We start from the raw sequence: 24153 nt of genomic DNA, 5'->3' as shown, positions 1-24153 counted from the left end.
AGGAATCAACGGGGCTTATAGTGGGATTTCCAGTGGTTGTGGGCAATGCCAGAGGAGACACTGTAGAAGGAGGGAGGCCTGGAGTAATAGTACAAAGCCCATGATGGAGGCCCGAGCATCTGGCCATGGAGGCCATGCCCAGCCTGAGGAAAGAGCCTGAGGTTCAGACAGAGGAGTGGCCTGGAACCATGGGGCTTGCTCCTGCAGTAGCTGCGTGGGCTTCTGGACTCGGCCAAAGGTGTTAACCTGGAAGCAGCAGGGGATATTGTCCAGTGTGGCTACTCCCCTGGCTGGCCAGCAAGTAGTCCAAAGCTAAGTGGTTATCCAGCATAACCTGAGCTCGGGAGTCACGATAATCTTCTTGGCAGTGAGAACCCGGGCTGTCCCCATGGGAACTTCCTTCAGGATAGCTGAGCAGTTGTGGATCATGGTTCTACCATCTGTGGGAGGAAAACCTGCATAAAATGGTATTAAGTACAAGGAATGTCTTGTCAATGGCACCAGAGGCTGGGGCTGGGAATACTGCCCAATAGAACCCACACGTCCTGGGTTATTGTGAGGGCTCGTACGCAGGCAGCACTATGTCCAAGAAGAAAGCAAGGAAGGACCTACATCCAGAGCACAAAACAGCCGTGGGATGCAAAGGGCACTGCTCAATATTCTGCCAGCGGGCCTCAACGTCATCCATGCAGGGGCTGGGAACAAGCTTGTGGAGGTCCAAGATACAGCAGTTGGTGGCTGTGGCCAGCTAGGAGCAATGCCCTTGCCATTGTCAGAGAGTGAGTCACTGATAAGGTCTCCCGTAACCGGGTACAGTGGGCAGGGGTGGGGGTGATGGTACATTCAGTACTGTGATATGTTCCTGCCATGGGCCCTGGTTGGGCAACTGTTAGAGGCTGTTCTGCATTGCCTGTCCAGATCCAGAGGAGGAGGGGAGGGGTTCTTTACCCCTCCACCCCGGTCTGTTTCCTGAGATTACTTGCATATGTACTTGCTAGAGCAGCTGGGGCCTGTCATGCGCCTGGGGTGAGCCAGATGATCTGTCCTTTCTTAGAGCATCGACCTCCAGAGGAGCCCAGGAGTCACCATTCTCCTGACACACAGGTGTCCCCTCCCCCTCATAGGTGCCCGGAAGATGATGGGGGAGCGGCTGATGTAGCTGCTCCTTGACCCAGCCATACCAAGGCTTAATTGTAGGTGGCAAATGTGGAAGAACAAGCGAATTCCATGTTGACAGGGCCCACAGCTGGGGAACAACAGCTGTAAACAGAGCTCCATCGTCAGCTTGTATCATATCAGGAAATTCTAGCATGTGACAAAGGTGCTCATGAGAGCCCCGAGTCCAGGTGAAACCCTCTTGGTGGAAGAAAACAGCCACCCCACAGCCTAAACCAGGTCCACGGTGGTCAGAATCCACTGCAACCAATTTGCCAATTGTGAACCGGTCAGATCCCCAGGCCAACATTTCTGGCAAGTAATACGTATTCCCTGAGCACCAGTGACTTCCTAGGTCAAACGGATCTTCATTGGGCCACCTCAGATCTCCATGATGGCTTTGCTATTGCAGCAGGTCCAGGCATGGATCTAGGGCACCAGAGTGCATGTGACAGCCACAGGGTCTTGATCAGCTTTCTGCATCCTGATGCTCTCTTCAGGATGCAGTGCCTTATTGTGGGCTTGTTCATGTCACATGCGGATTGAGTTTGTGGCTGAATTGCTGTGTCTGTTTCCACAGCAGGGGTTACAATATGGGTATTCTCCTAATGGTCCAGTTCTAGGTGGTCCAAGGACCTCACCATTCAGCAAGACCATTAGCAATGGCCTGTGAAGCTGGGTAAAAGGGCCTATCTGTCAAGGTGTCAGCAGGATATAGGGAACCCACAAAGATAGTGCAGTACCCCTGGCTGGTAAGTGAGAGGATGCTACCAGCCCTGGGCCCAAAGGGAAACTGGAAGAAGAAAGTCTTGTAGAGAGAGGCTCCCTGGGAGCAAGAGTGACCTTCTGTGAAGGGACCCAGCCAGCCCTAAGCCAGCCTGAGGCAACCCCACAGAAGACAGCTGGGAGAATAAGTACCTCAACCTCCTCCTTCCCTCTGACCTCTGCCAGGGATCCCCATTGGCCAAACCCAACTGGAAGCCACAGGGCAAAGGAAGCTAACGATACAGCCCATGCAGGTTGGACCCATGGCAGAAAAGGCAGGAGAAGGATGGAAAGTGGACCTGGACGGGCAAAGAGCAGGTATCTAACACACAAGGAGGGTTGTGATTTTTAAATATGGAGGTCACGGGAGTCCTCACTAAGAAGAAACGTTTGAGCACAGACCTGAGGGCGTGTCGTACTTCATCTAACCCTCACAACAGTCGGGGAAGCTGGTGGTGTTATTCTCCCTGTTTTACAGTGGAGGAAACTGAGATGCAGCAAGAATAAACAACTTTGAGTTGTCCAAGTTCACACAGCTGGGAGTTCATCGACGTGGGGTTTAACCCCAGGCTGTTAGGCTCCAGAGATCCTACTCTTAAACGAGAGAGGATATAGGAGAGTCATCATAAAATGAGAAGGCCGAGAAAATGTCAGGACACATAAGGCTGTGATCAACAATCATCCATGTTATTTATTGAGCACCGACTGTATACCAGCCGCTGTGTTGGGTGCCATGGGGGATATACAGATGAAGATGAGGCTGTGCTTGCCTTTAAAGAGCTTATAATCTAGTTAGAGGGTGGGGAGGAACATAGAAATGTGTACAAATCAAATCCAGCAGACTGTGATACATTCTACTGTAGAAATACAGAAAAAATGCTGGGAGAGCCCTAAGGAAAGAGATGCCTCACAGCTGGCTGGAGGGGAGCTTCCTGGAGGTGGTGACTTTGGACGAGGTGAGTCACCCGGGGTCCCACAGTGAGGTACGGATTTCCTTCCCACCGCTCCTGATGGGGGAAAGTCTCAGATTGGTGCTGGCAGATCTTTCAAACTCTAACACTTGCTAATCTCCTTTTTTAAGCCAAAATTCAGGCTCAGATCCTTCCGTGGGCAACCAAGCTCTAGCTGGAACTTAATAACATTGTTTTGTTTTCATTGTCTTTTTTTTTTGACAGTTATGATCTATTTCAGACAAGTGATACTTTTCTTAATTTACAGATAAATTATTTATTTTATTATTATTTTCCTTTACAGATAAATTTATTTAAGGAAAAAAATCATGGATTTAAAGGGAAAATATAGAGTTAAGCTTTCAGGTGGTTCATGGCTATGGCCAAAATTTACAAGGGTGGTGGTGCACCAATGACAGATGTTTAGGATACTCTGGCATAGGGTATAAAGCATGTGAGAGGGCAAAATCGGGTGGAAAGGCTGGAAAGGTGGTCAGATCATGGAAGGCCTGATCAACACAGTAAGGAGTGCGGCTTTTATTCTGTTAACCATGGCGAGGTGTTTGGTCAAGAACAGGCAGAGAGGATGCCCAGAGCCGTGCCGGGCTGGGCTTGCCCTGGCCTCTGAGTGCTGGGTGATGGGGAGTCTAGGGGCTGGGACAGCACTGGGGAGGTTGCTGTAAGAGTCAAGGTGAACAGGTATAGGGCCGTGGACCAGGGTCAAGGTGGCCCAACTGAAAGAGAGGGAGGGCTGGGTTCTAGAGCCCACCAGGTGTGTCATAGGGTGCCCATCTTCCTCTACTTTATATGTGGGATGCCTGCCACAGCATGGCTTGACGAGCAGCACATAGATCTGCGCCCGGGATCTGAACCGGTGAACCCCAGGCCGCCGAAGCAGAACGTGCAGACTTAACCACTGCACCACCGGGCCGGCCCCAGGACAGACTTCTTTTCCAGAGGCGACGGACCTTACAGCCTCCAATCCTCCTCTCCAGCGTCATTTACTAAGAAAATTCAATAGTCTCTGAGTGGGTTTTACTGAGTAAAGGTAACATCAGAAGAGGCCAGCCCACGCCCGTCTCTCCGGCCTCGTTAGGGGGAATTGGAAGTGCAATCAGAGACGATGGAGAAAATGGACTTGTGCCTCTTTATCCTGTATTTCCCCATGGGAAAAGTCCGCTGTCGGCCCGACCTCTTGTGGTGATCCAGTTTATTCCATACAATGAACATCTGGTTTTCTAAGACCTTCAGCTTCATTTCACTGAACATAAGCCGTTCGAGGATCTTGTCCTGGAGGGCAAAGCATGCGTGCAGTCTCTCCATTTCTTTTGTGTTCATGAAGTTGCTGTTGGGCTTGGCTTCGGGCATCTGTGACTTCTCTGCCTTTTCCTAAACTCCCCACCACCACGAAAAGAGGAAAAGTTGGTTAATAATGATAGTCCCTTCCCAGGCCAGGTGATTTATAAATGTCAACTTAAAAGAGTCTCACAACCAGCCTGCAAGGAGAGCATCTTTGCCACGTCTTGTGGATGAGACAACTGGGCCCACTGAGGGAGGGTCCCTTTCTCAGCATCACCCAGCCTTTGTGGGAGCCCCAAACCCCCAGGACCCACAGTTGCCTTTGGTTCATAGGAATAAATGAAATGGCCCGCTAATCTGTTGTCACGGAGGATACAAAACCCTCAACCCAAACATGCCTGTATGTGGAGCTTGCACTTTTCCCAGTGTGCCTCTCTGGGAGTTTGGTCAGGCCTCATAAAATCTCCAAATGCCGTGTCTTGGTGGTCTCGTGACATGCTCTAATCTCCGCAATCCTCAGCCACCTCTCACACATTTAATAGCAACACTTAATTTTTTTCTTTTTGGATTCAGTGGCAAAATCCTGGTCTTTAAAATCATCTAAATATTAAATATTTCAGACATCTGAAGAAGGTAAATATTGCAACAAATCTCCATGTTCCCACACCAGCTTAAGAAATAAAATATCACAAATGTAATTGAAGACTCCTGTGGATACCTCTCCTAGAGTGTTCCCCTGAAACAGAGAACTAAGGAGTTAAAAAATCTTCCCTAGGGGCCGGCCTGGTGGCACGGGCAGTTAAGTTTGCACGTTCCAGTAGCTGGAGGTTCGCTGGTTCAGATCCCGGGTGCGGACATACACACTGCTTGTCAAGCCATGCTGTGGCAGGCATCCCACATATAAAAAAAAGCAGAGGAAGATGGGCATGGATGTTAGCTCAGGGCCAGTCTTCCTCAGCAAAAAAAAGAGAAAAATCTTCCCAAGAGCAAAAACTTTGAGATAAGATTTGCTGGCTGCAGCTACACATACTCAACATAATCAACTGTTATTCAAAACTAACCAGGTCTTTCTGTCCCTCCTTAGTATATGAGTGAGCTGTCTTTCTCAGAAAGTCAAGGTCCAGACATCAAGATTCAGCCTTACAAGGCCAAATACAGGCTGAAGATGAAAACCAATCAGAACACTGGGGCCAGCCCAGTGGCATAGTGGTTAAGTTCTGCATACTCTGCTTTGGTGGCCCAGGTTCTTGGGTTCAGCTCTCTGGTGTGGAACTACACCACTTGTCAGCTATGCTGTGGCAGCATCCCACATACAAAATAGAGGAAGATTGGCACAGATGTTAGCTCAGGGTGAATCTTCCTCACCAAAAAGAAAAAAGAAAAGTCCAGATAACCAAGGACCCACACCTGCAGGTTCCCTTATTGCCCCCTCTCTCCACATAATCACATTCCTCACAACCTTTAAACCCCCTTGCCTCCCGTCTTTCGGGGAGACAAATTTGAGTGCTTCCTCTCATCTCCCAGCTGATGTCATCCAAGATAATAACCCCCTTTCCCTGCCACAAGCCTGGTGTTTCAGAGTTTTTCTCTTTATTGGCCTTCCTGTGCGATGGATAAGTGAACCTGTGTTTGTGTTCGGTAACACCCCACCCTCCCTGAACCTCCTCTCAACTGCAATCCCGAATTTCGTATTTATTTTTTCTAGGCATTTCTCTATACCAGTAGTTCTCAATGAGAGGCTATTTTGCCCTCCCCAGGGGACATTTGGCAATGTCGGGAGACATTTTGGTTGCCACAAAAGGGGTGAGGGGTGCTATTGGCATCTTGTGGGCAGAGGCCAGGGATGCTGCTAAACATCCTACAATGCACAGGACAGTCCCCACAATAAAGAATTATCTGACTCAAAATGTCAATCTTGTGGAGGTTGAGAAATCCTGCCTTAATCTGCTTTCACTATACATATGCATCCATAAACAAGGCAGGGCATTGTTTTGTATGTTTTTAAACTTTATATAAAAAAAGATGTCAAAATCTAGGTACATTTCTGCTATCTTGATCATTCTGTTTCACAGATGTATCTACGTCTATGTTCTACGTGTATCTTTAGTTCATCCATTTTAATGTTTTCCACTTTACAGTAGTTGTTAGTGTTGCCAAAGCATGTTGACATCAAACGTGAAGCGGGAGGGAGAGTCCGAGATGGTCTCTGTTTGACAGCGGAGGCAACTGAAGCCATGTGAAATGCCCTTCATCATCCAAGAGGGGGCTGCAGGGCTGGGACTTAGACCAGAGTCATGGATTCCTCAGTCTTGCCCCATTATCCTGACCCCTACCCTGTCCCTCCACCCTCCCATCTAGCTGGAAATAGCCCATCCCCCTCAGCTGAAGCTAAGGCCCCTCTCGCTCACCTGCTGGGGCTCTGCGGGGGTAAGCTTGAGCTCATACTTGACCAGCCAGTTGCTGAGCAACAGCAGAAGGAATAGGAAGCCAAACAAGGCTGGCTTATAGCTGATCAGCCAAGCCACCAACGCTCCTATGGTGCCTGAAGAAGCAAGCATTCCGTGGAGAGTTCTGAAAAGAGACATCAGTTCCCCCAGCATTATGGCTTAGAGGCACCCAGGCCCCGAGACCCTGCCTCAGTGCCCCTTCTGGGACAGTTGCCCTCCATGACAAGAGTCACGGCCACCCCCTCCTCTGAGTTATAACCAGCTCGCCTCCCCCAGCTGCCGCATAACAATATTAGCCACTCCTATGTCTTAAGCGGCCACTATGTGCCAGACTTTGACAGTTTGCAAGCATCGCCTCATGACGTCCTCACAAGAGCCAGCTGATGTAGGCCTTAGTGACACTTCATTCATTCAACAGTACTGCTGGGCCTAGCCACTGGGAGTAAAACAGCCAGCAATACAAAGCCACTACTCTCATAGGGAGGGAGACTGCAAATAAAAATTATCCAAAATTTGAAAATAAGGCCAAAAGATTACTGCGAGCTCATTCACAGTCACACCAGAATGTTGTCGAACTGGCCCACCTGTTGGTCACCTGATGCTTTAGGGGAAGGGAACTTTGACTCACTCTTTAATATTGATTAGCATTCTGACTCTGTAAAGTCAGGTGTTAGCTTTTTAAAAACATAAGTTGCTGTAGCAATCCCAATTCTGGGTACACATCCAAAAGAATTGCATGCAGGGTTTTGAAGAGATATTTGCACTCCCATGTTCATAGCAGCATTATTCACGATAGCCAAAAGGCAGAAGGAACCCAAATGTCCATCAGTGGATGAATGGATAAACAGAACTTTGTACATACATACAATGGGAATTATTCAGCCTTTAAAAAGGAAGGAAATTCTGACACATGCTACAACATGGATGAACTTTGAGGAAAGCATGGTAAGTGAAATAAGCCAGAGACATAAAGACAAAAGCTGTTTGATTCCACTTACATGAGATATCTAGAGTGGTCAAATTCATGGAGACAGAAAGTAGGATGGTGGTTGCCAGGGGCTGGGGGCAGAGGGGAATGAGTTGTAGTTTCATGGGTGTAGTTTTATGAGATGAAAGAGTTCTGGAATTGTTTGTACAATCATATGAACGTACTTAACACTAATGAACTGCACATTTAAAAATAGTTAAGATGGGGGCTGGCCCCGTGGCCGAGTGGTTAAGTTCGCGCGCTCCGCTGCAGGCGGCCCAGTGTTTCGTTGGTTCGAATCCTGGGCGCGGACATGGCACTGCTCATCAGACCACGCTGAGGCAGCGTCCCACATGCCACAACTAGAAGGACCCACAACGAAGAATACACAACTATGTACTGGGGGGCTTGGGGGAGAAAAAGGAAAAAAAAAAAAAAAAATCTTAAAAAAAAAAAAAAAAAAAAAAAAATAGTTAAGATGGTAAATTTTATGTTATGTGTATTTTACTGCAATTTAAAAAATTCAAATGAATTACTTATTTCTGGGGAAAAAATGGGTAAGTTGCAAATGATTTTTTTTTTTTTGGCAAATACATGCAAATAAGTTTTGTTGGATAGAAAAGATAACCCCCAAATTTACAGCTTTATGGACTTAGAGGACATTAACCGTTTTTTTCTTATTTAACTTTGCAATCTTATTCCAGCATTCTGTTTTCCACTGACTAGTGACTATACATGTTTCTCATATTTTCTTTTGAACCAGCTTTATCGTCTTACGGGTTCTCTCAATAATGAGTTAAATAAATCTTTGATATAGGCTCACTATTTTGTATGGGAATTCTTTGTGTTCAAATGTCAATTTCAGTGGCTATGATATTCTAATATATTCAATTAACTGCCACTTCTTGGGCCTTTAGGTTAGTTCTCCTTTATTGTTATTATATATAATCCGAGATAAATACCACTGAGGTTAAATCTTTGTACACGTACTTAAATATTTCCCTAGGATGTTTTCCTGAAGGGGAATTGCTGGGTCAAAGGATACATATATTTTAAAAATCTAATTTTAAATTTTATCAAATTATTAAGTGTGCAAACAAGTTAGATAGAACGACAGAGTTTAAAACAAACAAGCTTTGATCACCTGTGTCCCCCTGTCACACCCTCACATTCTGCAACTCAGACAACCAATTCCAGCCCTTTTAGCTGTTTCTTCTGATACCTACCTTCCTACATCTAAATAGTATGCTTACACCGTTATTTCTGGATTTCTCAATTTTGACATTATCTATTATCTTTTTATGATGGAAGATGAGGATTTAGCTCCCAGGTGGAACCTCTCCCATTCCCACTTCATCCCCCCTCCCACAAACCCTCTCACCCCTCTCCTCCACATACTTTCTCTTTTTTCCATTCTCTCAATTTAATTCTATCATTTTGGTTAAAATAATATTCATTGCTTATGTTATTACAGCCACGTAGTTCACAGCCGAGCCATATGTTATACTATGATAACTCTTTCTTGCACAGCTTCTAGTTTTCCTGGACTTAATTGCCTCTTTTTTTCTGTTTGCCTAGATAAAAAAAAAATAATTCAACTTCATCAAAGTACAATTGACATAAAATATACTTATTTTACCTGTATAGTTCAAGAATTTTTTCACTAATGTATACACCACCCCAATCAAGATACGAAATATTTCCATCACCCCCAGCGCGTTCTCTCCTGCTCTCTCGCAGTCAACCCGGACCCTCATCCCAGCAACCACCGGTGGGATTCTATCACTAGAGAGTAGCTTTACCAGTTCTCGAACTTCATATAAATGGAATCATTTTTTGAAAATTATACTTTGAAGAGACAGACAAGTGAAAAAGCAATTATGGTCCTGTGACCTAAGTGGAAATAAGCTTGAAGAACACGGGCGAGTTCCAGCCTTGGGTCAGTGAAGGATTCGCGGAAGAATTAAAAGTATTCCACCACCACCATCAGAATCATTAGAAAGAATTAACCTGCAATAGAAAGAGAGGTTCTATATGTGGGGGTGGGGAGCACAGGGATTGGGAGGAGGTGCCAGCGAGGAAGTGAGAACGGGGAAGGGGTCCAGGCAGAAGGAAGAGCTTGAACAAGCCTTGGAGGCAACAGCAATCCCGTTGGACCCGTTTGGATTTCTTTGCTTCTGTCCATTTTATTACCACCAAACTCATTTGCTCTCCAAGGTTTCCCCAGTCCAAGCAGGACGATATGAATATAAGTAAGATGATCTACCAGGTCCAGATCAGTGTTTACCCCTCACGAGACTGTATAACTCTTCTTTAAAAATTTTTAAAATTTATTTATTTATTTATTTATTTTTTGCTGAGGAAGACTGGCTCTGAGTTAACATCCATGCCCATCTTCCTCTACTTTATATGTGGGAGGCCTACCACAGCATGGCTTTTGCCAAGCGGTGCCCACATGTCCGCACCCGGGATCCAGGTCGGCCAACCCCGGGCCGCTGAGAAGCGGACCGCGAGCACTTAACCGCTGGGCCACCGGCCCAGCCCCTGTAAGCTCTTTGAAAGCAAAAACTTCATAATTAAACGCTTGTCGCATGGTAAGCATTAAGAAGTTTTGGTTGAATTGACGGATGGGTAGGTGGATGAATGAAGGAATGAATGAAATTATGAATGCGTGGAAGTCCCTGGAGGAGACGGTGGCCCTCGGAGATGCGGTCCGGCCCAGAAGCCCTAGGATCCGGACACCGCTGGGGCAGTCTCGGAGGCCAAGGAGACGCTCTAGGAAAGCAGCGCGCTCTCTGCCGCGGCGCCGCTCTAGCCGCGAGGACGCCGCTCTATGGCGGCGGGGGAGGGCGGGCAGCGGGCGCCTCGGCCTTTTTGTCCCGACGCCGCGGGAGCGCGCTCGGCGCGTGCGTGCGCGGCGGCGGTTGGCGGCGCGCGGACTGCGTGAGGCGAGGCGACGCGGCCCCGGCCCCACGGACCGACGGACCGAGCGGCCCCTGCGGCCGTCGGCGGCCAGGCGGCCCGAGATGTTGTCTGGGAAGAAGGCGGCGGCGGCGGCGGCGGCGGCGGCGGCGGCGGCGGCGGCGGCCGGGGCGGAGGCCGGCTCCGGGGCCGCGGGCGGCGCGGAGAACGGCTCGGAGGTGGCCGCGCCGCCCGCGGGCCTGTCGGGCCCTGCCGAGGGCGGGCCGGGGGCGGCCGGGGAGCGCACGCCCCGCAAGAAGGAGCCTCCGCGGGCCTCGCCGCCTGGGGGCCTGGCCGAGCCACCGGGATCCGCCGGGCCGCAAGCCGGGCCTACCGTGGTGCCTGGATCTGCGACCCCCATGGAAACGGGCATCGCGGAGACTCCGGAGGGGCGGCGCACCAGCCGGCGCAAGCGGGCGAAGGTGAGCCCGACCCCCGCCCTCCAACCGCAGCCCCGGGGCCCCGCTTCCCCGGGTTGTCCAGCCCGGCCGCCCCCCGGGACCCCGCTCGTGGTCCCCCGCCCACCGGGACCTCCCATTGGCTGGCTGGGGGCGGGGTTGGGGTAGGGGGGGCTCTCCGCCTGCGGTCCCCGCGGCCTTTGTGCGGGGCCCGGGCCGCCCTGGGCAGGGGGACGGATGGGCGGGGCGTGTTATTCCTCTCGCCCTGTGCTCCTCTTCGTCGTCTTGTCTGGGAAAGATGGCTCCCCGACGTGGAGTCACGGCTGGCGTTGTCGGAGACAGCCCTTGTGCCGCCCCAGCTGTGTCTGGACGCGTTTCCGCTGGGAGCACCTCGGGGCTGCGGGGTGATGCTCAAGACGCGGCCTTAGCCGAGGACACCGGAAAGGAAGGGACGTTTTATCTTGCGCCCTTGCTGTGTACTAGGAGTTCTGCCCTTTTCCCCAGCGATCTTTGGGCGTAGGTTTTTACAGGTGAGGAAGCCGATTAAGAGGGCTCGTATTCATTAGTCAAGGTGCAAATATAAGGCGAGGAGAGGATTTATCACAGAACAGTGTGTGCAGACAGTAGCTGCCTCGCGTCTCTGGGCGCCAAATGCCGTGTTCACAGTGTCACCAACGTCTTATTTTTGCTAAACACGGACGGGCAGCTGTTGTTAGCCCCATTTTAGGGGTGAGTAAACTGAGGCACACAGTTTAAGCAGCTTCCCCAAAGTCACACAGCTAGGTAAGTGGTGGAACTGGAATGTAAGCCCTACAGTTAGGCTGGGATAGGTGGCACCAGCCTGTGAAACAAAGGACCACATGGGACACCAACAGTGCGGGGCGCCAGGGCAGCACGAGGGCACAGACCTTAGACTTGGGCCTTTTCTGGAGATTTCATGGTCCAGTTGAAAAAACTGGAAATATATATACATGTGATTTTTAAATAAGTATTTTAAATCGTGCAGTTTGTGTAATTTATGGATAGAATGAGTTTTCTACCTATATATAGTTTTTAAGTGGGGATGCCGAGTCAGTGTGTATGAGGAGCTTCTTGAGATGAGCATTACCCAGACTGAGCACCTTCAGATTGAGCTGCCCACTTGAGAGATTTCTCTCCGAGAATCAATACGCTGTGCTGAGTAAAAGGAGGAAAGGTTTGGGGGCCTTTTACGGAAGCATGGGTTAGAGCAGAGATTGGTGATTCCCCTACCCTCGGAAATGAAATAGAGGGCAGAAGCCCAGGAGGGTTTTTATTTTACTGTTTCAATAGAAGATGTGGCCAGAAGCCATGTGATAGTTTGTAAAAACAGGTTTATAAAGATAATTCACGTACTATAAAATTTATCATTTTTTAGTGTACAATTCAGTGGTTTTTAGCATATTCACATAGTTGTGGCAACCAGCACCACAGTTAATTTTAGGGCATTTTTCATCACTCCCAAAAGACTTGGCAGTCACTCCGCATTCCCCGTTACCCCCAGCCACTGGCAGCCACTAATTTACTTTGTGTCTCTGGATCTGCCTATTCTGGACATTTTATATAAATGGGATCATATACTATGTGGCCTTTGTGTCTGGCTTTAGCATGTTTTCAAGGTTCCTCCATGTTGTAGTACTTCCATTTACTACTTGATAACTATGGCCAAATGATATCCCATTCTATGGATATACCGCATTTTGTTTATCCATGCATCATTTGATGGACATGTGGGTTGTTTCTACTTTTTGGCTATTATGAAGAAAGCTGCTGTGAATATTTGTGTACAGTTTTTTGTGTGAACATATGCTTTCATTTCTCTTGGATATATACCTGGGAGTGGAATTGTTGGGTCGTATGGTATCTCTGTGTTTAACTTTTTGAGGAACTGCCAGTTTCCCACAGCAGCAACACCATTTTACATTCCCACCAGCAGTGTATGAGGATTCCAATTTCTCCCTGTCCTTATCGACACTTGATAATGTCTGTCTTTTTATTATAGCCATCCTAGTGGATGTGAAGTGGTATCATTGTGGCTTTGATGTGTATTACCCTAATGATGTTGAGCATCTTTTCTTGTGCTTATTTACCATTCGTATATCTTTGGTGAAATGTCTGTTCAAATCCTGGGCTCATTTTTAAATTGGGTTGTCTTTTTTATTATTGAGTAGAGTTCTTTATATATGTGATTACAGAAGTTTTAAATTTTGATGTCCAGTTTATGTGGTTTTTTTCTTTTGTCTGTTTCGCTTCTGGTATTATATCTAAGAAACCACTGCCTAAGCCAGTGTCATGGAGATTTACTCCTGTGTTTTCTACTAAGAGTTTTATAGGTTCAGGTCTATGATCATTTTGGAGTTAATTTTTGCATATGGTATGAGGTAGGGGGTCAGCTTCATTCTTTTGCGTGTTGATATCCACCTGTCCCAGCACAATTTGTTGAAAACTCTTCTCTTCCACTTTGAATGGTTGGTTCCCTGTTGATTGACCATAAATGTAAGGGTTTATTTTTGAACTCTCGGTTCTATCCCATTGACATATACTTCTGTCCTTATGTACCACACTGACCGGATTACTGTTGCTTTGCAGTTAAGTTTTGAAATCAGAAAGTGTGAGCTCTCCAACTTTGTTCTTTTTCAAGATTGTTTTGGCTATTTGGTGTCCCTTGCATTTCCATGTGAATTTTAGGATCAGTTTATCAGTTTCTGCAAAAAAGGTAGCTGAGATTCTGGTTGGGATTGTGTTGAATCTGTTGATCAATTTGGGGTATGCTATAAGATTTCTGTCTTTGTAATTCTCCTGTTTATTTTAATTCCTGTTATCCTGTTTTTCCATTGAGATTAGCTCTGAAACTCTCAAAAGAGAAATGGGTTATGTGTTTATTTTGGGGAGCAACTGGAAAGTAAGGAACTAGAGAAACTGACCTATTCATGGCCGGTCTTAAGAGCCAGAGGAAACAGACCTCAAGGGAGTAAAAAGCAAGCTGAGTCCAGCATAGACAGGCCTTGCTTTAGGAAGTTCTGAGGTGTATACAGGGGATATATCTATATTTTATGGCCTGGGAGCTTATTCAGTTTTGGGACTCCTTTTTAAAAAATTGTATGTGGGGACTGGCCCCGTGGCCGAGTGGTTAAGTTTACACGCTCCGCTTCGGCGGCCCCAGGTTTTGCCAGTTCGGATGTTGGGCGGGGACATGGCACCGCTCGTCAGGCCATGCTGAGGCGGCGTCCCATATAGCACAACCAGAGGCACTCACAACTAGGACATGCATCTGTGTACTGGAGGGCTTTGGGGAGAAGAAGGAGGAAAAAAAGATTGGCAACAGATGTTAGCTCAAGTGCCAATCTTTAAAAAAAAAATTGTGTGTGTGTGTGTGTGTGTCTGATTACTTATGTAATCAAAATTAGGTTCAGGGTATTGGGAGTCAATGCACTTGAGGGTCCCTGAAGCTTAAGTTTCATTGGATTCAGAATAAATTCACCTCTCTGTGTGCTAACATGGCAGAATACTTAAGGTGTGAAATTGATAAATTGGGTTGGGACTTTAGGAATGCCACACAGCTTCAGGAATGGCAGCTTTGAGCTGGGCCTTGAAAAAGGGTAGAATTTAGAAAAGTTTTCTGGAAAACGATGGACTTTTGGAGTTATTCTTCCTGTGATTCGTTTTCCTCAGGAAAATAAACCCTACCTTGTAAGGTTATTAGGTTTAGATATAATGTAAACAAAATGCTTATTGCAGTGTCTGGCATATAGTAAGTAGGTGCCCAGTAATTAAGTACTACCGGTGGAGAAAAGGAAATGAAAAATGCTTGGACTATAATACAAAGTGGTTTGAGAAGCAACAGGGAGTCCAGAGTGGACAAGTGAACATTGAGCACAGTGAGCAAGTGAATTTAATTGGAAGTGAGGTTTTTCTAGGAGCATGATAAATTGGAGGGATCAGTAGTGTTCGGGTTGTAAAGCTGTATCTAGGTTGCAGAGAGCCGAACACTACGTCTGTGCTGTCCAGTGTGGTAGCCGCTAGCCACATAAGGCTTTAGAGCACTTACTGTGTGGCTAGTATGACTGAGGAAACTGAATTTTTTTTTTTTTTAAAGATTTTATTTATTTCCTTTTTCTCCCCAAAGCCCCCCGGTACATAGTTATATATTTCAGCTGTGGGTCCTTCTAGTTGTGGCATGTGGGATGCCCCCTCTGCGTGGCTTGATGAGTGGTGCCATGTCCGTGCATAGGATCCGAACCGGCAAAACCCTGGGCCGCCGAAGCAGAGCGCGCAAAGTTAACCACTCGGCCACGGGGCTGGCCCCATAGCAAACGGAATTTTTAAGTTTAATTTAAACTTAAATAGCCACATGTAGCTAGGGCTACCTTGTTGGAAGCACAGATGCCGAACATTTCCATTATCACAGAAAATTCTGAGACAGCGCTGCACAAGACTATGAAGTGCAGACCGTGAGTGCACTGAGAATTCAGAGAAAGGAAAGATAGGTTTATGGATTTGGAATCGTCAGGGAATAATTTGTGGAGGAGGTGGGCCTTGACTTTTCGGCAGTGGATTACCGGAGAAAGCGGGGAGTAGCTTCTGGCGAGTTGAGGGATGGGGAGAACAGCAGCAGTGAGGAGTTTTGTTGTTGTTGTTGTTGTTTTTGCTTGCTTTTTTTTAAAGATTTTGTTTTTCCTTTTTCTCCCAAAGCCCCTGGTACATAGTTCTGTATTTTAATTGTGGGTCCTTCTAGTTGTGGCATGTGGGACGCCGCCTCAGCGTGGCCTGACGAGCGGTGCCATGTCCGCGCCCAGGACTCGAACCGGCGAAACCCAAGTGGAGTGCGTGAACTTAACCACTCCACGGACCGGCCCCGCATTGAGGATTTTTTGACTAGCGTGTTAGAAAATGATTAGAGGTAAATTTGCGTAGTTAAAGCCAGAGAGTTTGTATGCTAGTTTGAAAGATTTGCATTCATCAGTTAAGCTATCTGAAAATACGTATTTAGAAAATGAATCTGGCATTTGTGCCCTAGGTGAATTAAAAGGAAGAAAGATTAAAACAAAAAAGACTGGAGCTTTAAGGTTATTGGGAAGAGAATGAATCATTGTAGCAAGGGTGTGGGAGAGAAGGGAGAAGCTAGAGATGTAAGTTTGAGAGCCTCTGTAAAGGGAAGAGTGATGACCCTGCTGACTCAGCTCTGCCTGTTGGTACATCTCTTGTCCTTGATTGTAAGTGGTTGTAGAGCCTCTGAAGTCTTTGAGGATTTTACCGAGGAATGAGAGATTCCTAATCCTCTGTGTTCGAAGTATCTGTTCCTTTTCTTCGGGGAATAGTTTTTACTTTTTAGACTTTGTATGATTCTTTTAGATGTTTTTTTAACTTTTTTCTTAAGCGGAGGAACTTTTTTACAAAATAAAACTTTATGCAAAATCCCCAAATAAAATACTTGCCTGTTTCATATTAAGAAGCTTAAATTTATAACATTTATTTTAGTTCTCAGTCTTTGAGAAAATGAGATTATTTTGATAGAGCCAAATTTGAGAATGGAGATTAAGCAAAGTAGTTGTGGTATTGTTTCAGCCTCAGAATCCTCTTTTATTTCTGTATTTTGTTTATGAAATATTGTGAAGATCCAGTACTGATTGATAAGCAATGCAAAAGGTTGGGGTTTTTTTTTTTGTTTGTTTTTGTCTTTTAGCTTGCCTTGTCATCTCAGGACACTCTCTCACTTGAGCAGAGATGGCAGAATAACTTTCATTCTTAGGTTTACCCAAAATTGAGTTACCCAAACAGTACAAGTTCATGTGTTGGTGGTCTCTAAAGGATTATGGTTTGATTTAACGCATACGCATGTGTATTTATTCCTTTTAAAAATACATTTAAAAATTAATAAATGAAATCCCAAAGAATCCTAGGGTTCTGTGGAACACAATTTTTTTGTTGTTGTTTTTAAATATTAGCTTTAGATATTCTTATTCCTACCTCTAGGTATTTTTCTAATTTTTTTTTTTCCTGAAAACTAAAAACACTCAGGACCAGCCTTTTCCAAGTGTATTCCTTGTTAGTAGTTATTACTTCATCAAAACATTGGATTAAACAATGTTAAAAAGATTGTTTTTGCTGCCAGACTTCCTCAGGACCTCTAATGTGCATTGTGACTCTCCTAGAGGGGGCCTGTAAAGAATGTGGTGTTTCCCAAATTTGATCTTGGATTCCTTTTTCCTCCAGAGAGCACAGTGTCTTATGGAACATCCTTTGGGAAAAGCTGAACTGCTGCAGTAGAAAGGGTCTTACTGTTTTCGCTAGTCTCAGAATTTGCACATTGCCCAGTTCCATAGTAGACACTTGTTAAGTCATTATTGATTGAAAGGATAAGGTTGATGAGCAGGGGATTAAAGTGCTGAATCTTTGGGGTAGGAAGGTGTCACGCACTGCTGAGGGGTAAAAAGAAAAGCAACTGCATACTATAAACATATGTTACATTTTCTGACCCTTCTCCCTCTTTGAAAATTTTTCCCTCCTAGCTGCTTTTTTACCAGCTGTCCTGAGGTCTATTCCTACAGTCTATCTCAGGCAAGTAGGGTGAGGTTTAGTATGTACATTTCTGGAGATTTTCTTGTGAAGTCTCTCTATGAGATGGTCACCTGATCTTTTGTTTGCAGCTGATGTTTCAGTTTACTGTGGGCAGGGAGCTTCATTCATAATCATTTTCTCCAGTGTCCCATATACTCAGTGTTCAGTATTTCATAGATGAATATAATTATTCACATGTTAAATGAGATTCTTAGAGCATGGGTCAGAACTGTTCCATTTATCCTTAATTTTTGTTTCCATTTTCTTTTTTTAAGATTGGCACCTGAGCTAACATCTGTTGCCAATCCTTCTTTTTTTTCCCCCTTTCTTCTTCTCCCCAAAGCCCCCCAGCACATAGTTAGATATTCTAGTTGTAGGTCCTTCTAGTTGTGCTGTGTGGGACGCCACCTCAACATGGCCTGAAGAGTGGTGCCATGTTCGCACCCAGGATCCAAACCGGTGAGACCCTGGGCCGCCAAAGCAGAGTGCTTGAACTTAACCACTCGGCCACGGGGTGGCCCCCTCTACTTTTTTTTTTTTGGTGTGAGGAAGATTGGCCCTGACTGTTGCCAGTCTTCCTCTTTTCGCTTGAGGAATGTTGTTGCTGAGCTCACGTCTGTGCCTATCTTCCTCTGTTTTTGCGGGATGCTGCCACAGTGTGGCTTGATGAGCAGTGCTAGGTCTGCGCCAGGGATCTGAACCTGCGAACTGTGCGCTGCTGAAGCAGAGTGCACAGACTTAACCACGATGCCACCGGGCTGGCCCATTTCCATTTTCTAAGCGAATCCATGTTTGCAGTAAAACTCTTACCTCCCCTGGCCACTCATTCCCTGTCCCCCAAATCCTGTGGTCATGTCGTTTAAAAAAAAAGAAGTAGAAAAAGACAAATATAAAAGCAACTAGCAATCTGGAGCTATTTCAAAGATATTTCAAAAGTTACAGTAGATTACATTCATTGTAATCCACAGGACTACTCATTTCAGAAATCTAGTAAATCAGGTTTACGTGGAAGCCATGTTGTCTTTGCTCTCTCCCCACATCTAATAAATTGTTTTTATTTCTTTCATTTTATCTTTTCATTGAATCTGAAATAATCGGAGAGTTGTTTCTGTGGCTTCCTTGAATCTTTAGTAGGGTGGGAGTCACATTAACAATTTGACAGTGTTCCAAGCTTGATGACTATTTGTAATACCATATTACACGTTTGGCAAACCGGCCCACAGTAATCTTCCATATCTTAAGTTGCTTGCCCCCCCACCTCCCCGTGAAGCATTCGCTAAGACTGCTTCCTCTTTGTACTTATCACCTGGCTCTCTCCTTTCATAACTAGAGTGAATTAATTTTAAGTCTCGTAGCCTCCCTTTCCACGTCACTTACTCCTTAATATGTTGTAGTAAGGCTTCTTTGCTCTCATCATTCAGCTCTCTTAGATCACCGGTCATTGTATAAGCAAGTGTACCTTTTCATAACTTCAGTTTGACTTTTGCCATTCGCAGCTTTTATTCCCTGTCCCCACCGTCTCCCTGTTTGGTTTCTGGAATTCCTTTGCTGTTTTCCCATGGAGTAGTGATTAGAAGTACAGGCTTGGCACTGGACAGACTTGTTATTCTAGTTAACTGTCTTTTTGCCCAACTGAGGATTATTTTAGTCTTCTATTGAAACTTCCGGTATGTGGACAAGATGTATGCACACATACCTATATATACACACATACACATACATGTACACACACACATTTTTAAAAGAATTTAGAAGTTATAGAGAGCCTCAGAATCATTGATCTGAATGTCAGTACTATCATGTAAAAGTTACAGATTGGGCTAAATCTGAACTGACACAAGATTGTTTCATGAGAGATTTTGTTTTTAATTATTATTATAAACTAGCTTGTTCCGTGTTTTTTGCTTATTTCCCTTAAAATTTGAAGTTAAAAAGCAATTCACATTCACTGGTGGTTCCAAATTGAGTCCTTGATTTTCGATGTTCACTGTATTTAGCTTTCCCTGGTATAATCTCCATATAGGTAGAGTACAGAGAGATGGATGAAAGCTTGGCGAACCTCTCAGAAGATGAATATTATTCCGAAGAAGAGAGAAATGCTAAAGCAGAGAAGGAAAAGAAGCTTCCCCCACCACCCCCTCAAGCCCCACCTGAGGAAGAAAATGAAAGTGAGCCTGAAGAACCATCTGGTGAGTTGTAGTAACCAATCACAGTTCTGGATTTATTCCTATTATGTCTTTATCTGGTTTATATTCTGATACTGGCCATGTGTGTCTTAGTGTGTGTATGTAGGCATATGTACACACACACACATATACAAACATACATGCATAGTGGCACTGATAGTCTTTGTGTGTGTCTGTACATATATGGGAGGAGAGTAAAGAATGGGAGTGAAAGGATGGTAGCAGCATAAGACAGTCGGAAAGTTGGAGAAAATAAACAATTAGAGAAAACACACAAAAAGACAAATCCAAAGAACCAAACGTCTCAGTGGTAACTTTGATTCAGAATTTAGAGATAGAATGGTTCAGAAATTATTCTGGCTAAATTTTGCATTTACCACATGGTTAGGTACTTTCTGGTAAAACCTTCACAGTGTGGGGTCAGTTTTGAGAAGGGTCTTTTCCTGGTGAACAAATACATTCTGAGGTCAAAGAGGAAAGGCCTAGGTGCCTCTTGTTTAGTTGTTGAACCCTCTGATCAAAGGAATGGTACAAGAAAAGGCTGTGAAGAGACTCTAAGCTCACACAGTCTTTCTTATGACGTGGAAGGATTATTGCAGTCTGTAGTCTTGGTTTCAGAGCTTCAAGCATCTTTAAAGAATTCTCCTTAACACCCCCCTGCCCGAGTCCTGCTGTGTTTACCTGACGAATCAGGGATGCCCTTCTGTTTTGGAGAGACCAAACAAAAGTAGAATCTTAGTTAATTTTTCATATCTTCTGTCCTTAATGGTATTTTACTAACTCTTCTTGGCTTTGAGTTTTTGCCAGGTTCGTCTCCTTAAAATGCTTTTTATATTTCCAATTGCTTCAGGCCTATTCACCTTACCAACTCTTTTAGTCATGCGCCTTTTAAAAACAAAATGCTTGTTTCAAACCCCGTTTGCTGTATCTTGCGTGACTATCATAGGTGCATATTTCACTTGAGAAGTTTTATCTTTTGTTTTAGCCTTTTTTTAAAGGTTTTTTCTCTTGTGTGATATTATAAAAATCAACAGAAGTTAATTTTATTTTTGAAAAAAGGATTATTACTGATGTATCACTTGAGAGGATTTCAAGTCAGGTGTTAATTTAAACTTAGATTTGGAACTTATGAAACATCTGGCTAAAACTCTCAAAAATAAAAATTTGTAATTTACAGTAATTGTAATAAAGTCTAATAAAAGACTACAGTTTGAGAACATTTGGAAAAGGTAGATTAGATTCCAGATTCAATTCATCTCAAGAATTGGGCTTTCTAAGAACGATTTTCCTAAAACTTTCTTAAAATGACTTCTTGGACGACTCCGTGTTGGTAGTAGTGTATCACCTTTGGGACTGATGTCCTTGAGGCCAGTGTGGCTTCTCTGTGCGTCAGCGACATCTCTCTGTTGGTGTTGGGTTTTGCCTCCTGTTTGTAGTCTTTTACGTTTGGTCTCTTTCCTTCTTTCTGTCCTCACCTCCAGCTCTTCCCTTGACTCTTCTGTGTATCTTCTCTGTGCCTTTCTCTTCTTCTGCCTTTGCTGTAGACTAGCTAATGAGATGCGTGGGAATAATCCTTTTGATAGTTGTCGTAGCTCAAGAGGCTGCTCCTGTCTTAGTTCAGGAGCTCCAGGTGTTATTCAGTAGATGATCTCGTATCTCACATGCTGCCTCTGCCTCTTTTTTGTGTGGTTGTCAGTGTTTCCAGTAAATAACTGATTTACCGTAGATAGGTACCGAGCTGATACACACTTTCTTTGTCCTCTGAAAATTTTATTTAATTAATTAATTTTTTTAAAGATTGGCGTCTGAGCTAACATCTGTTGCCAATCTTTTTATTTTTCTTCTTCTCCCCTAGGGCCCCCAAGTACACAGTTGTGTATTCTAGTTGTAGGTCCTTCTGGTTGTGCTATGTGGGACACCTCCTCAGCGTGGCCTGATGAGCGGTGCCGTGTCTGAACCCAGGATCTGAACCTGGGCCGCCAAAGCGGAGCGTGCGAACTTAACCACTCGGCCATGGGGTCAGCTCCCTGTCCTCTGAAAATTTTAAACCAAATCTTAGTTTGTTTTCTTTCTCATGAAGAGGTTTTTAGTTTTTCTTTTTCTGTGAATGTCAGGCACTGTTAGCACAAAATGTACATATCTTAGCAAAGGGCCCTAGGATTTGGGGGAATGTCTTTATACTGTTACGTTCTAGTTAATTTTAATCCAGTGGTTTAATTTAAGTGTTATCTTAGTATTTTTGGAGAAAGTTAAAGTTTTGTTTCTTAAGTTTAGGATATATTCAATGCTCAGAGATGTGTTGATAACAGCCAAAACTTTCCAATATATTATTTGTACTTATGAAAATAAAGTTATTTTTCTTTTAAAGCAACTTAAAATTTTAAAAAATTCCAGGGCGAGTTAGGGAAGTACTTTTCCCAGAAAAGTAGTGGCAATTTATCGGCCTATGTAATTTAGAAATAGGTTGGGCCCTGATGGTGAATCATAAAATATTATCAGGTGAGTTCACATGTTTAGAAACTGTCCAGAGTTTCCAAATCTCTTGTCTTAAAACCAGTTCTTTGTTGTTTTTTTTTTTGAGAAAGATTAGCCCTGAGCTAACATCTGCTGCTAATCCTCCTCTTTTTTGCTGAGGAAGACTGGCCCTGAGGTAACATCCGTGCCTGTCTTCCTCTACTTTATATGTGAGACGCCTTCCACAGCATGGCTTGCCGAGCGGTGCCATGTCCACACCCGGGATCCCAAACCCTGGGCCGGCAAAGTGGAATGTGTGTGCTTCACAGCTATGCCACTGGGCTGGCCCCAGAACCAGTTCTTAGACTTGAGTTTTCACTTAAAAATTGAATGGAAGCATCGCCATGTGGATATCTTAAAATGCTGAGAGAAGATGTGGGTCTGGTTCTTTACCACATCTTTTCTTCATCTCAATCATTTCAGTTAATAACAAGAAATTAACTTAAAATATATTTCTATAAGAAATTAACTTAAAATATATATCTTAAAATATATTTGAATACATTTTGTTCTTACCAACTTTTAAATTTGTTAGAAAATTTTGCTTTGCTTTCCGCAGTGTAAACCTTAAGAAGAGTAAAATATTTTTGTTAATTATGAAAGCACAGGGTCTTCTGAAGTCAGTGGGTCAAACGATTTGACTGGCGAAGATTCCTCTGGGAGAGTTCTGGGAGGAGGCCAGAAAGGAAGGTGGGAGCCTTGGTTACCAGGCTAAGGAATTGGAACTCGATGTCCTTTGAGCACTGGGAGGGTGTGGTCATGGGTAGCACTGAGATTTTTTGAGTGAGGGACGTACCAAAATACATGTTTTGGAGAAATCAATCTGCTGTGCTGTGTGAGGGTGAGCTAGAGGGATGAGGAGACGGGGATGGGAGAGGGGACAGGCTGTTGGTAATCGAGTTTAGTGGATTTTGGTGAATGGAAAAATGTTCTCAAAACAAAGTTGAATTTTTATGGGAGTAAGAGTTTTGGGGGGGTTTTTTGGTTTGAATTTATTGGGAAGAAGTTCTCTGTTCTGGCTTAAACATTGTTTTTAGATTTGTCAGTTTTTGATGATAACAGTGTGACATGTAATCCTGTGGTAGTCACGTGGGTAAATAATGTTTTTTTCATACTAAGTATTGCTGCTTTTATTTAAAATCTAGCTAATTTGTTTTCTTAAGCATTTCCGTCTTTTTATATTTACTATACGCTTTGAATATATTCGTTTTAACAAATGATGGTTTTCTTTGGTTTCCTAGTACGTTTTTTATCAAGGCGAAAGTGTTCTTTAGGTCATGACGACTGAACCTGAACAGGTTGTCTCTGTAATTGAATGTTTGGTTATTAGTCGAGTCCCACGATAGTGGAGCGCCTGCAAAATACAGTAAAATCTCGGTTGGACTTGGCTGGTTTACAATAATTGCCCCTCTGTTAAAGTGTCCTTCTGCTGGGGGAAAAGGCATCTTTCCTTTCTTGGCTCAGCTGTTACCTCACGTACCTTAGATTATTCCTCAGAGAGATTTTCCTATATTAACTGATTTGCTAAGCACTTTGCTTTTTTATTTTCATACAAAAACACAATTTTTTTGCCTCCACTGCCTTTTAGCAGTTGAAATTTTCCATAAAAATCTTACTAGTAGTTCCTGGTTTTAAATTTTGTGTTGGATAACTGTTTAGGAACTCTAGTTTGGGAAGATATATTTCATTTGTGTTAGGAGTAACTTAGTGTTGTATAGCCTAAGACTTTTATGTAAACTTATCCTAAAATAAAATGAAGTTTGAAATGGGCTATTAAGATACCTTTCTCAAGATTTCTTCAAGTTAATGGATTTCCCAATGGAGACATCAAAAGTATGTTTAAATAAATAAATGTATATGTGTGTGTGTAAATACATATGCATGTATCTGTATGTATACCATTTTTTCCAGGCTCAGTGATGTGCTAATACTCTG

General features: G+C 44.4%; 2 protein-coding genes across 3 annotated transcripts in view; one reads left to right on the top strand and one right to left on the bottom strand.

Annotated features, from left to right (window-relative positions):
• Nucleotides 1-3888: 3888 nt before the first annotated feature.
• TEX46 (testis expressed 46) lies at nucleotides 3889-6914 on the bottom strand. Its single transcript, XM_014737267.3, has 2 exons — nucleotides 6578-6914; nucleotides 3889-4259 (listed from the first exon to the last, which is right to left on the bottom strand). The coding sequence occupies exons 1-2, from the start codon at nucleotides 6767-6769 to the stop codon at nucleotides 3963-3965; spliced, it is 489 nt and encodes a 162-aa protein (XP_014592753.1). The 5' UTR covers nucleotides 6770-6914; the 3' UTR covers nucleotides 3889-3962.
• Nucleotides 6915-10492: 3578 nt separating this feature from the next.
• KDM1A (lysine demethylase 1A) overlaps nucleotides 10493-24153 on the top strand; it is a 56766-nt gene continuing 43105 nt past the window's right edge. For both annotated transcript variants that reach the window (XM_023635540.2, XM_023635539.2), the window contains exons 1-2: nucleotides 10493-10966; nucleotides 19542-19707. In XM_023635540.2, coding sequence (XP_023491308.1) covers nucleotides 10610-10966; nucleotides 19542-19707 — 523 coding nt within the window. In that variant the 5' untranslated portion in view covers nucleotides 10493-10609. The remainder of the gene's footprint in view (nucleotides 10967-19541; nucleotides 19708-24153) is intronic.

This window comes from Equus caballus, chromosome 2, assembly GCF_041296265.1.
Source record: "Equus caballus isolate H_3958 breed thoroughbred chromosome 2, TB-T2T, whole genome shotgun sequence".
NCBI lineage: Eukaryota > Metazoa > Chordata > Mammalia > Perissodactyla > Equidae > Equus > Equus caballus.
Note: the sequence above shows the minus strand (reverse complement) of the source record. Positions and strands in the feature narration are given on the sequence as shown.